The following is a 13903-nucleotide window of genomic DNA, read 5'->3' on the forward strand; positions in this document are numbered from 1 at the left end:
ACCGACCGCCGGCAGCCGAGCCCCGCTCCCCCAACCTCCCTCCTCAGGGCCAAACCGCCCCGCCGAGCGCCGCCCTCCTGCAAAAGCACCGGCACCGCCGCAAAGAGCCCCCGAAACTCGCCAACGCGGGCCGCCTGCCCGGGGCAGGCCGGAGAACCGCCGGAGGGGGAGCGGGCTCTCCCCACGGAGGCCGCGGCGGCCCCCATCGGGCTTCAGAAGAGCGACAGCGGACGCGCAATCCCCCCCCTCCGCGGGGCGGGAGCGAGGGGGGGCGGGTGGGATGGCGGCGCCGAGCCCTACGCGGGCCGAAGATCCCAGGCCCCGCGTCCGTAGCCGGGCCTCCCCGCGCACCTGATCTAGGTTCTCCTCGCTACCGCTATCCTCAGTATCGGAGTCGATAAGGACACGGCCTTTCCGCTTCTTCACCATGGCGGGAGCCGGCTCTATTTCCTTCCTTCCTCCCACCCCCCCCGCTGCCGCCGCCGCCGCCTCCTTCTCCTCCCCTTCCCCGCCACCGGCGCCGACGGCGGCGGCGCGGCGCTCACAGCGGCCCGGCCTGCCCCGCGCCGCCCGCCCGCCCGGGACACAAAGGGCACCACGCATGCGCAGGGCGCCGGGGCGGGAAGGAGGGCGGGAAGGAGGGCGGGAAGGAGGGCGGGGCCTGCGGGGCCGCCACCGCCACCACCACCACCACCTCTGCCACCTCCTTCTCCGCCTCTTCCTCCTCCTTCTTTTTCTCCCTTCTTCTCAGGGTGCTCCTGTCACAGGTGCTGGGGGTCATTAAACCGTCCTCAGCACGGGGCCGCTGCCTGCTGAGGGGAGCGGAGGAAGGTCGGTGCTTAATGGCCGCCGGGTGGAACCTGAGTAGCGCGGTGCGTGTTTCCCCCGGCGGGTCCGGAAGCGGCGGGAGCTGCCGGTAACGGCGGGAAGGTGAGGCCTTAGCGCCGGTCACGGGGGTTGAGGCGGCCGCTGAGGCCGCTACTGCGTGTCATCGCGTCCCGGCCTCGCCTCTGCCCCTCCGGGAAGACGGGGGGAACGTGGGCTCGGTTCGCTTGTGGGGGGGTGCGGTGAGGCGCAAAGCGAGACGGTCGGTGGAAGCCGGGGTTTTGTAACAGCTGGGGCGGCGAGTGGGTGCCGGCGCGCTGGTAGAAACCTCGCGTAGGTGACAAAAATCGGGCAAAAGTAAAATTGGTTAGAATTTCCTTCTTGGTGCCGGGAGGAAACAAGGATGGGTCTGTGCTGAGCAGGGTTCAGCCGCAGCTTTTCCATACCTCTCCTTTCTGCCGGTGGGGCCCAGAAATCATAGAATCATGGAATCATCTAGGTTGGAAGTGACCTTTAAGACCATCGAGTCCAACCAAATGGCCCGGGTCACTGTGTAGGCTCTCTTTGCTTTGTTGGTTTGTGCTTCACCTCCGTCCCAAGGGACATGGAAGCCCCGCGCATGGGGTTTCTTTTTGAGGAACTCGCCTCCTGTCTTGCTGAATATGTGATAGAGAAAACGTGAATTCTTCCAATGCGGTTTTAGGCCGTGGTGCGTAGCGTAATCGGAGTATGAGAACAGTAGTAGTGAATGTTACCATGAGTAAAAGAATGTATGTGGCATATAGAGAAGAGAGCGGGGCTCACCACTTTTGCAGCGTTGTCTAATCTATGACATGTTGCTGCCTGCTTAGATGTATTGTGTTTGTGTGATGGACCACAATAAAATGGCTAGCAAGTTTGACGATGTAGACTAGTTTCCCAATAAGGTGTTATGCTGTGTAAAGCAAGCTTCCGCATGTCGGGTCATATTGTAAGAGAAAGAGGGAAAGAAGGCATTTAAAACACGGAAAACACGAAAAAGGAACGACTGTCCCACTGATGCTCTGTGGGAGTTTGTAACCGAGAATTATGTGGGGCTTCCAAGCTCAGAAGATTTTGTGTGTGGGAGGGGCAGGGGAAAGTCTAGTTTTACACTCAGAAATTCTTAGACAGATTGAATAAGCTAAATGGTCCAGTATGGCACTTCTGTAATTTGTTTTAACTGATTCCATTCTTAAAAGTTCAGAGAAGAACAACTGATTTGACGTCATTTTCAGATTTATTTTGTGGCCAAAAAGAAACCCCGAAACCCAAAACTAATCTGTCTAATCTTATGAGTCAGAGATAATAGTTTCTGTACAGAGCACTGAACATTAAGGTTCTCCCTTATGAATTAGAGAACGGCAATGTGGCATAGCTGTTCCTACCAGCAATGATGCAGAGAGAAGCAAAGAGAAGATTTTCAGATTTTTTTCCAAAGCTTTATTAAAAAAACCTGTTGAATTGTGATAGTTCGTGTTAAATTCTTTGGTGTTTGCATACCTCTCTATAATCCTAAACCAGATGTGTGGAGGGGGCAGGGGGCTGAATGACTTGTGGAAGAAGCATCTAGTCTGGCTGCTGTAGGACTTCATATCTGAAAAGTCTTGTCATCTGTGACTGTCAGATGAGATTGTCATTCTGGTCCGTGTGGCCTGCTTCTTGTGAATTTTTGATTTTCTTGCAAGGAATATGACTTTATAGTATTATATGGATGCCATCTCTTAAAACGTTGTTCTTGAGGTCGTTTTTGCTGGTGTTGCTCATAACACCTAAGCTTTCTTATAGTGAAAGGAATGAACAGGAATTGTTTTTTTTATTTTCAGTTTTATTTGAAGTATTTTACTTAGTTTTCTCTTATTTGCGTGGGTATTTTACATCATGGGGGTAGGGGGACAAGACAGATAGGGTGGAAATCATTAAGTAAACTAGAACTCTCGGGAAGTGTAATACTTGATGACATTTTCTATTCCTTTTTCCAATATCTTAGATTTCTAGTTAATACCTGTTAATTAAACAGTTTTACGAGCATCCTGTGTGTAATTTTTTTAATCTTTTTTTTTTTCATTGAAGGTGGAAATAAACTACTGTAACTAAAGTAAGATAGCTCTGGATACTAGTTTTGTTGTTGAATTAATTTCAAGCTCATTAATTGCCAAACTGGAAGTGAATTCTTCAAGTTTACCAAGATGGCTCTGACTATTATGTTGCTGAACAGTGCTTACTTAAGTGGTAGGTGCTGCAGGCACAAAGTTTTGTCCCCCTTACTTGGACCTCTCCTCAGCGATTCCGTGTCAAAATTGTATAGCAGCTACAGGAGGCCAGGATCACAGCCTGAGAAAAAACCGTCTTGGCAAAATACTGATTTAAGTTTTAAGAAGAGTATTGAAGTCTTAAAGACTCAGCTCAGCATGCTGAAGAAGGAGACCAAAGATTACTTAGTAGGACCCGGAGGCCATCCATTCAGTCAGTACCTGTTGCAACAGACAAAGGTGTTGTGGGAGTTTCGGAGCCAAGAAGATTTAAATAAATGGGTTATTTCCTCTGATGTAGAGATTGGAGGAAAAAGTGAAGTTTACCTCAAATTGGGTAGGAATAACCAGGCTGCTCTGCTGTATGGAACCCTCAATACGGAAGTACCTCGTGATGGGGAGACAAAATACAGTGGATATTGTAGTATGAGAGCTAAACCACCAGTGGTAAGTACAGCTTCATGTTTGCATATCTTCTGTTATTTAATTGGAGAGCAATTTTGTGTAATCCCAGCAACAGGCAACAAGTGGACTGTTGTTTGCTGCAGTTGAAACTGATCACTTTCAGGACTATTAGATAGTCCTTCAGGGATGTAATTCCTGCTGTATCCTTTGACCTGGAAGGAACTTTTTATTGGATTTTGTTTTCCTTTATTAGAAAAGGAATAATATATGTTTGATCATTTACTTATGCACAGTAGGGCATCCACTCATTAAGACAGCCCCGTTTGCGGCCTTCTTGCAAAAGAAGGATCTGTAATCACAGAATCATGAATGTTTGTATCCAAAATTGGTACGATTAAAATAGATGTCTCTTTAAATTTGAAGTTAATTTAATGTGTCATGAGGGCAAATTTTCTGGGCTTTAACTTGACCTATTCATCAAACTTGGTTTAGATGAACAAGCTCATATTTTTTTTCCTCACAGGAACAGAAAATAATGCTTTGAAATGTACTTTTTAAAGGTCTGACTCATACTGTACATTAGAAAAAGTGAGACACAAATCTTTGATAGCTCAGAATTGAGCAAAACAGAACCAGAAATGTATGTGCTTATTATTGGTACTGCTTTTTCATTCCTTATTTTTGATAACCTTTAAAAGCAAAGGAAGGTTTTGACTCAGCGTATAAAATGCTTAACTTTTTAGTCCTTTCTGTTGTTTGTGACTTGGCACACGTACACAGGTAAAATCTTTCCTGGGCCAGAAACTTGTAGAGCAGAGAATATGAGTGTGCAAAATCAATGGGCAAATGAGAGTCAGATGAACACTGGTTAAAATGGTGACACTGGGTCAGGGGAATGGAAGAGTAGGTTGAATCTCACCTGAGTTAAATTCCCAGGACGGCTACTGGCTTGTGCAAATGTGACTCAGACTTCCACCTCCTAATTCTGAAGCAGTGGAGTGTATCAGTCCATCTTTATTGTGGAGTTTGAAATCAGAGCATAAAAACATAAGTACAAAGACTACTCTTTATTTAAGTAAAAAGGCTTAAAACTGGCAAAATGATAAAATCAAGTAGCCACAGCCCTTGTATTACTGTGTTGATGATCTACTCATCCTATTACCTATAAAATGAGTTGGTAGAGGGATGGTTGATTTGATAGGTAACCATAGTAATGCTGTAAAATAAAGGGGAAACCTGTGATTTTTTTGGTGTTAATTTTGACTTGATTTAAGCAATTCTGGCCAAGAATAGCTCTGACCCCTGCCCCCAGTGACTTCAAGTGACCTCAGTGTAACTCGCTGAAGAGTCTTGGATCTGCCTAGGTACAAACCACAACATCAGAACTTTCTCGAGATCCTTGGAAAAAAAAATGCGGTTGAGGATGAGACATGCTTGCAGTCTGTGTCATTAGGCACAGTTAATGACAAAAAGTGTTGGAAAACATTAAATGCTTCTAGTGCTTATGTCAGCCTTCAATAAGGGAAGTTATCACAAGGGATAAATTATCCCACTTCTTCAATTTCTTGTAATCACTTCTGAATAATCTAGTACTGACTACAGAATATTAAATTCGATGAACTACGTAACTACTGATCCATCACTATAGCGTTTGTGTACTTGCCTGGTAGAGAGCTTGATCCTAGGAAGGAGGTCTGATTTCTGATAGTTACAAACTTGTGGTTTATAATTAAAGCATGAGTCTTCAGAGTGGTGATACAGCATGTTGTGGGCTCTAATAGAGTGCTGGAGGAAATTCAGAGAGATCAGAAGCTGGTGTGATGAAAGAGTAACCCAGTTTTCACTATATTGCAGTAGATATTATTTGACATAATAATGAGGGCAGTGACCAAAGCAGAAGTGCTCTGTTCTTCATAATGGAAGTTTCCTTTTACTAAAGAGGAATAATTCTATTTGCTAATAATTTGTAGGGATCTTTTGCTAGGAAGAAGTATTATGACTGGTCAAACTTCAACAGTCTGTATTTACGCGTCCGTGGCGATGGCAGACCGTGGATGGTAAACATTTATACAGACCCTTACTTCTCTCATCAAAAGGATGACCTCTACAACTACTTCATGTTCACCCGAGGAGGCCCGTACTGGGAGGAAATAAAGGTGAACTAATGCGTCTTTCAAACTAACACTTCGTAAGAAGTAGGAATTTCAGCTCTTTTCTGATGACACTTGGGGAACTTTTGTAATTTGCTGATGACGACGTTAAGGAGGTTTGCACATGCTTATGAATTGGCATTCAGAGCTTCATAATACCGTTGTCCAGCTGTATGAGAACAGACCACTGTTCCACAGAAGAGAAGGATAGAAATCAGTGTGTCATTGCTGGCCTTGTTTTTTTTTCCTCTCACCCAGACCAGCCAACTCTGCTGTTTCCTATCTCTTGTCACAGCCCCTCCTCTTTCTTGCTCCCACTGCGTTCAAAGTAATTTTTACATTTTTCTGAACAGCTTTGCTACAATATTGATGTCTCAGTATGAAGTTTGCACTGTGAAATACACAGCTTGGATACAGGCAAGCTGTCAGTATACATGCATGCTGGACTTCTCATTAATTTCTGTTTTACGTTGACGAGTTGTTGGAAGGAGATATTCTCGATGTAAACAGCCACCTTCGGTGCTGCAGCCTCTCCTTGAGCCCGAACAGGGTAACAATCCTACACAACAGCTACAAGCGGCCACCACAGAACAGCGTGGGGCTGGAGCTGGCTGCCAGTGGTTAATGAAAAGGTTAATGTGGTCCATTTCTCTGCGCCAGATCTAAGTACCCAACTAGCGCTGGTACTAGATGTAGCAGTGTTATTTTCTTTACTAAGGCAGGCTTTTTTCTTAAGTTTTTATTTTATGTACTAGTGACACCAAAGTCTGTTTTTGTTCTGTTTCCGTCAGATTCCATTCTCCAAATTCTTTCTCTCCAGTCGGGGAAGAGTCCAGGATAACCAGCATCCTATCTGGTTAGACAAGGCAAGTTTTCTATAGGCTTTTTCTGTCTGAAATTTCCTTTAAGATTATGTTGTCATGATATAGATCATTTACAAATCCTTTAATGTTTGTGAATTTGGAATTGAGGGTTCTCATCTTGTTATAAGGCACTTATTCTTGTGTACTTGCCTCTGCATTTAAATTATCCTACTTTGTGATAGCAGTGTCAGTTTACTTCAAAGTAGCTCCAAAAATATTTTTAATAGATCTAGATAACCAAGAAACAACTTGCAACTTACTTGGCTTTTCAAACAAAACCAAAAATTTTTCGTTTTGAGGAATGATCAAAGTGACTAAAATCTAAAGTGTCAGTTGGCACAGTACTGCCAAAACCAATAAAAATAAGTATCATAAACTTCCTTCCTGACAGAAGACTGTAAGGGATATCATATCATGAGATTTTATTTGAGGATATGCTGTATCAGTGACCTTGATGGTGAGCAGTAAACTGGTGTATTTATAGGCTCTTTTATAGTTTGGGGTTTTTTTCAGGCTTTCCAGTCTAAGTATTAAATAAATGCATTGAGTATTTTTTTTATGTTATTTCTACAAATAGGTAGACTAATTCACTGATTCACAGGAGGAGGCACGTTGGAAAAACATGTTTCTGTATCTTTTTTCTTTTAGATTTCATTGACCCTCCTGTATGTAACCGAGGGCAGCTTAATACCCAGTGACTACTGAAAGGAAAATAAACAATGTTAGAAATATATAGAGGGAGAAAATAAAAGGTCCATTACTTGAATCAGTGTTGGAATGTTGCATTCAGCTCCTAATTGCCTTAATGGGAAAAAAAAAAGGGGGGGGGTGGAATTTGAAGGCAATTCAGTGATTGGCAGCATGAAAACAGTCTGTTTTAAAACAGTGGTAGTTGAGGTTGTAGAAAGCAGGTGTGAATGATATGAGGAAGGTGGATCCACAACAAGAAACAATATACTCTATGAAAGCAAGCTGTTATACAAGGCCTATGTTTAAATACAGACACTGAAGAATTTATCAGAATTTGGAATATACAGTCATTCAAAATGGTAAATGAAAACAGAAAGTTGTATATGGGCTGTTTAAAAATATTTACCAGGAGATAAAGGGACAAACTAATACTAGATCTAAGCATCCTCCACCTGATTTTAATTCCTTGTTATCTTATGCTTAGCATTTCACAGCAAAAATGATGCACTTGCATATAATATAAAGTGTAATTTTACAAATGAATTTTAAAGAAACCTAAAAATAGGGGAAGCACTGTGAATCATAGAATTGTTAGGGTTGGAAGGGACCTTAAAGATCATCTAGTTCCAACCCCCCTGCCATAGGCAGGGACACCTCACACTCGATCAGGTTGCTCAGAGCCCCATCCAGCCTGGCCTTAAAAACTTCCAGGGATGGGGCTTCCACCACCTCTCTGGGCAACCTCTTCCAATGTCTCACCACCCTCATGGTGAAGAGCTTCTTCCTAACGTCCAGTCTGAATCGACCCATTTCTAGTTTTAATCCATTCCCTCTAGTCCTACCATTACCCAACATCCTAAACAGTCCCTCACCAGCTTTCTTGTAGGCCCCCTTAAGATACTGGTAGGCCACTATAAGGTCTCCTCAGAGCCTTTTTTTCCTCCAGACTGAACAACCCCAACTCTCTCAGCCTGTCCTCATAGGAGAGGTGCTCCAGCCCTCTGATCATCCTCGTGGCCCTTCTCTGGACATGTTCCAGCACGTCCATATCTGTCTTGTAGTAGGGACTCCAGAATTGGACACAGTACTCCAGGTGGGGTCTCACGAGAGTGGAGTAGAGGCGCGGAATCACCTCGACCTGCTGGACATGCCTCTCCTGATGCAGCCCAGGATACAATTGGCTTTCTGGGCTGCAAGTGCACACTGATGGCTCATGTTGAGCCTCTCATCCACCAGCACCCCCAAGTCCTTTTCTTTAGGGCTGCTCTCAAGCTAGTCGCTGCCCAGCCTATATCGGTGCTTGGGATTGCCCTGACCCAGATGGAGGACGTTGCACTTGGTCTTGTTGAACTTCATGAGGTTGGCATGGGCCCAGCTCTTCAGCCTATCAAGGTCCCTCCGGATGGCATCCCCTCCCTCCAGCGTGTCAGACGCCCCACACAGCTTGGTACCGTCAGCAAACTTGCTGAGGGTGCACTCTATGCTACTGTCCCATGTCGCTGACGAAGATGTTAAACAAGACCGGTCCCAGTACTGATCCTTGAGGGACTCCACTTGTCACTGGCCTCCACTTGGACATGGACCCATTGAGAGCCACTCTTTGGGTGCAGCCATCAAGCCAGTTCTTTATCCACTGAATTGTCAGTCCATCAAACCCATATTTTATCAGCTTGGAGACCAGGATGTCATGCGGGACAGTGCCAAAGGCTTTGCTCAGGTCCAGGTAAATGACATCAGTTGCTCTCCCCTTGTCTATTGATGTTGTGACCTTCTCATAGAAGGCTACCAGGCTTGTCAGGCACGATTTGCCCTTGGTGAAGCCGTGTTGATTGTACCTAATCACCTCTTTGTTATTCTTCTACCTCAGCAGTGCCTCCAGGAGGATCTGCTCTATAATCTTACCAGGCACAGAGGTGAGACTGACTGGCCTATAGTTCCCTGGTTCATCCTTCTTTCCCTTTTGAAAATGGGGATTATGTTTCCCCTTTTCCAGTCAGTTGGGACCTCACCAGACTGCCATGACTTTTGGAATGTAATAGAGAGGGGTTTAGCAACCTCATCCACCAGTTCCGTCAGTACCCGTGGGTGTATCCCATCGGGTCCCATGGACTTGTTCACTTTCAGGTTCATCAAATGGTCACGAACCTGATCTTCAATTACAATGGGCAGGTCTTTCCAAGCCCTGCCATTGTCTTCTGTGGCTCCCTGAGCGTGGCTGGAGCCCTTGCCAGTGAAGACTGAGGAAAAGAAGTCATTGAGAACCTCGGCCTTCTCCACATCACTTGTCACCAGCTCCCCCGTTTCCTTTCTGAGGGGGCCACACCCTCCCTAGTCGTCTTCTTACCATTAATGTACTTATAGAAATTTTTGCTGTTTCCCTTGATCTCCTTGGCTAGATTCAATTCTAACTGAGCTTTAGCTTTTCTCACCAGGTCTTTTGCTGTTTGGACAGCTTCCTTATATGCCCCCCATTCCAGCTGTCCTTTCTTCCACTCCTTATAAATTTTCTTTTTGTGTGACAGTGTGTCCAGGAGCTCCCTGTTCATCCAGGCAGGTCTCCTAGCATTCTTTCCTGCCTTCCTCTTTGTCGGTATACTTTGCTCCTGGACACGGAGAAGGTGATCCTTGAATACTGACCAGCTGTCCTGGGCCCCCCTTCCCTCTAGAGCTTTGTCCCACGGCACTTTGGCCAGCAGATCCCTGAAGCGATCAAAGTCTGCATGCCTAAAGTCCAGGGTTGTAAGCTTGGAATATTATCCTCCTAGTTGCTCTGAGGATCTTAAATTCTATTGCTTCGTGGTCACTGCAGCCAAGGTTATCTGTGAGCCTCGTGTTGGTCACCAGCCCTTCCCTGTTGGTGAGAACGAGGTCCAGCATAGCACCTTCTCTTGTTTGTTCCTCTGCCATTTGGAGGAGGAAGTTGTCATCAATGCATTCCAGGAACATCCTGGATTGCTGGTGCCTGCTGTGTTGTCCCTCCAGCAGATGTCAAGGTGGTTGAAATCCCCCACGAGGACCAGGGCCTGTGAATGTGAAACCACTTCTATCTGCCTATGGAGGGCCTCATCTGCTTGGCTCTGCTGGTCGGGTGGCCTGTAGCAGACCCCTACTGTAACATCACCTTCCCCTATCTTCCCTTTAATCTTAACCCATGCACTCTCAACCAGCTCATCGTCCTTCCCCATGTGGAGCTCCATCGATTCTAGCTGGTCACGGATGTAGAGGGCAACACCTCCTCACCTCCTCCCCCGCCTGTCCTTCCTAAAGAGCTTGTGTCCATCTATCCCTACATTCCAGTCATGGGAATCATCCCACCAAGTTTCAGTAATGGCCACTATGTCATGGCTTTCCAGCAGCACAGTGGCCCTTAATTCATCCTGTTTATTGCCCAAGCTGCGTGCATTTGCATAGAGGCACTTCAGCTGGGCCGGCCGTGTCACCCTCTTGCAGGAATCCCCCTTGATTCCCTTGGGGTGTCCCGGTGCATCGTCTCCGGCTTGCCTTAGGGCAATAAGTTGAGAGCCCTTACTAGGACTCCATCCCTCTGCCCCTGATATGCTGCCCCACTGTTTGTCACAGGCAAGAATGAAATTATTGACCCCTTCCCCCTTCAAATCTAGTTTAAAGCCCTGTCAATGAACCCTGACAACTCCTGCCCCAGAATCCCTTTCCCCTTCTGGGATAAGTGCATCACATTAGCTGCACGCAGCTCTGGTGCCTCATATACCAAGCCGTGATCATAAAACCCAAAGCCCTGTCTATGACACCAGTCCTGGAGCCATGAATTGACCTGTTGACTCCTCCTATATATTCCCTTGTCCATTGCTGACGTCAGAGGGATGGAGGAGAACACAACCTGAGCTCCTGATCCCTTTACCAGTTGCCCTAAGGCCCTGAAATCTCTTTTAAATGATTGTGAGCCTCTCATTGCTACCTCATCACTTCCCACCTGAAAGACCAGAAGTGGGTAATAATCTGAAGGGCCCACAAGGGTGGGGAGATTACCTATGATGTCCTTTACCCAGGCACCAGGGAGACAGCAGACCTCTATGAAGCAGGTTCGGTTTGCATACTGGGGCCTCTGCTCCCCTCAGCAGGGAGTCACCTACAACAATGACCCTTCGATTTTTCTTTTCAGGGTCAGTTTTGGTGGATGGCCTGAGGCGAGTTGGCCTTGAAGGCTCTTCTGGCCTTCGAGAGCCCTCTTCCTTGCTTGCAACCAGTTCCTCCTGCAGAGCCCCATACCTGTTCTGCAAGGGCACTATAGGTGGTGCACTTCTTAAAGGAACCTGCTTGCTCCGTTTCTTTCTTTTGCTCTGTCTGACAGAGACCTGTTGCCATTGACCCTGCTCATGCAGGTTACTATGGGACGGCTGGGGGACTTGCTGGTGAAAGGATACAGAATCCTCTGGTCCACTAAGAGTTACCTCCCGTTCTGTTTTTGTAGAGAGCAGTTTGTGGAAATAGTCAATTTCCCTCTCACTCTCTCTCGTGTTCCTCAATCTGCTCACCTCTTCTCTGAGCTCCATCACTTCATCTTGGAGCTGTGCCACCCAGCTGAGCAGGTCATCAACCTGCTCAGACCGCACACAGCTGTGGTCAGCATTGTCGCCCGCTGCCGTTGAGAGGCTGTGGCATTGCTCACAGCCTGTGGCCTGGATACCAATATCCATTCGGGTGGGTGCTGGGAACACAGTCTTCCTCCTCCGGGTGGCCACCATCACTCCTTGAGTGCAGTGCAGCACCTCATGTCCTGCAAAACGAGCTGCAAACAGCAACTGAAACAACCCAAGGAGCTGCAAACAGCAGTGTCACCCCGCCCCGGGCACCCACAATTGGTTGGCTTGCCCTGTGCTCTGTGGGCAGCCTGTAGTCGCTGCCCTCCTGGAGGCTTCTTATAGTCTGATAAACAGTGGGTGTTGCTGGCAATTAAAGAAATCTTAATGAAATGTCCCTTGTGGTACTAATACATGTTTTCCTAGGAACCAGGAAAGGCATTGTTAAACAGGAATAAAAAGGCAGGAAATAGCCAGTGTATCTAGGGCTTGCAAAGGGACAGATTCTTCAGAGCAGAGAGTTTAGGTGTCTCCCGTAGTCTTCTATTACAATGTGAACCAGAAAGATGGAGCTTTAAAAACACTCCAGGCTCCACAAGCCAAGGGGCTGATTGTGGAGCTTGTTTCTGGGTAAGAGACAGCATTTAAAACATTACAATGACCTGAGAGGAATGTCAATGCATTTAATTTCTTTAGCTTTGTTCTATTATTTATTAAGCGTACATTTGCAATATATACTTAGCTTCAGCCTACGATTATTCAACTTTATCATCTGACACAGCCTGGGCATCATTTTTCTGCATGTAGAGCAGTCCTTAAAATCATGGGTACAGCTCAGACCTGCACTTCTAGCAGGGCTTAGGGGCAGCTGGAGCACAAGTGGCTGGCCACTGGTGACCCAACTCGTTTGAGAACTGCTGCCACTGGAGTCTCTGAAAGGGGACTGGTGACATGTAAGAGCCGAGGGAGCTTTCAGGCAAGCCACAGGCTCATGGGAAACATGCCTGAGCCACACAGATTTTCATGGAATTTATTACAGTTAGAATAAAAATCGCTTTTAAAAAAATTGGAATAGTGGTGGGGGAGAATATCATGGGGAAGGAACAAGGAACGTTCTTATATTGAAGAATGTTATTCTAATTGGAAAACAGTGGCTAAGAAAGAACCTTGCCTTAACATAAAACGCAGTAACAAAGTCTCATGCATTTTAAAATATCTGGTTTGATGCACTTTCACACTGTACCACGCGAATGACTTGATCTAGAATGAAAGTTCCCTTCCGTCCTTAATGACATTCTGTTTGTTTCCTGCTCTTGAAAGAATTGTAACAGATTTCATGAAAATGTGTTTCTGTGCCCAATCCTGATGAAACTGTCACTGTGCAAACCTTGAAGGGTAAAACTTGCTGGGCTGCTTTAGGCTCAAGCCATTTCTAATGAAGGGTTCAACACAGTGGTAGAAAGGGAAATGTGAAGTAGTTTCCCACTGGGGTTGATGTTGGAACTGTGGTAATGAAGTGTTCAAGCATTAAGAAACGCTGCACTTCAAATACCATTTAAAGTGGATGGCCATGAATTGTTTGTAAAATACGGAAGTGGCAGGTACAATTGTGTTTCACTGTAACATTATAAATACTGTTCTAATGTATGTGTCTTTTAATTAGATTAGTACGCTTGGATTCACAATCGGAGATAAAGTAGACGGTCCATTCCAGCTGGAGATTGATTTTATTGGCCTGCTAAATGACAGAGCGCATAAAGAAGAATTTGCCTATGAAACATACGAAAAGAATCCTCAAGTCTAAGTTGGGCTGGTGTCTTTCAGGACATTCTTCAGATGCTTGGTTCAATTTTTTCTAAAACACTTCTTAATGTGTGGCTTATCACAACTTGGAGATTCTGTGTAAACATGAAAGAGATAAGCGTGTGAAGTGTTATAGTAGTAATCTAAGTGACACTGTTGGCATCTTCGAGCTGCCAAATACAGAATCCTGGAGAGACTGTACGTACATGGACTGGAACACAGCCTGAGGAGAGCTGTGATACGTTCTTACAAAGTAGACTGTTGACTGGGTAAGTTTTGGCTGCTGTCCTGACCTTTACAGAAATAAAATATTTCATGAGCCTGTTGTAGTTCTTTTTTGT

The 13903-nt window shown here is 45.8% G+C and overlaps 2 protein-coding genes across 4 annotated transcripts in view; one reads left to right on the forward strand and one right to left on the reverse strand.

Annotated features, from left to right (window-relative positions):
- Nucleotides 1–603, reverse strand: part of RTF1 (RTF1 homolog, Paf1/RNA polymerase II complex component) — a 33735-nt gene extending 33132 nt beyond the window's left edge. Inside the window, exon 1 of the mRNA XM_054197604.1 lies at nt 352–603. Coding sequence (XP_054053579.1) covers nt 352–603 — 252 coding nt within the window. The remainder of the gene's footprint in view (nt 1–351) is intronic.
- Nucleotides 604–673: 70 nt separating this feature from the next.
- On the forward strand, nt 674–13891 carry NDUFAF1 (NADH:ubiquinone oxidoreductase complex assembly factor 1). 3 transcript variants are annotated; one of them, XM_054197609.1, is made up of 5 exons: nt 674–930; nt 2917–3542; nt 5471–5656; nt 6442–6516; nt 13423–13891. In XM_054197609.1, exons 2-5 carry the CDS (start codon nt 3033–3035, stop codon nt 13561–13563), a joined length of 912 nt encoding a protein of 303 aa, XP_054053584.1. In that variant the 5' UTR covers nt 674–930; nt 2917–3032; the 3' UTR covers nt 13564–13891. The 3 variants fall into 3 exon arrangements, with proteins under 3 accessions (XP_054053584.1, XP_054053586.1, XP_054053585.1); XM_054197611.1 differs by lacking the exon at nt 674–930 and adding an exon at nt 965–1067; XM_054197610.1 differs by lacking the exon at nt 674–930 and adding an exon at nt 1090–1158.
- The last annotated feature ends 12 nt before the right edge of the window (nt 13892–13903 follow it).

This window comes from Rissa tridactyla, chromosome 4, assembly GCF_028500815.1.
Source record: "Rissa tridactyla isolate bRisTri1 chromosome 4, bRisTri1.patW.cur.20221130, whole genome shotgun sequence".
Classification (NCBI taxonomy): domain Eukaryota; kingdom Metazoa; phylum Chordata; class Aves; order Charadriiformes; family Laridae; genus Rissa; species Rissa tridactyla.

What these genes read in the sequence shown, in the direction of transcription:
- NDUFAF1 (XM_054197609.1), top strand. Translation starts at nt 3,033, where the DNA reads ATGGCTCTGACTATTATGTTGCTGAACAGTGCTTACTTAAGTGGTAGG. An exon ending in CGTACTGGGAGGAAATAAAG is followed by an intron (nt 5,657 to 6,441) that starts GTGAACTAATGC and finishes TGTTTCCGTCAG; the next exon opens with ATTCCATTCTCCAAATTCTT. An exon ending in ATCCTATCTGGTTAGACAAG is followed by an intron (nt 6,517 to 13,422) that starts GCAAGTTTTCTA and finishes TCTTTTAATTAG; the next exon opens with ATTAGTACGCTTGGATTCAC.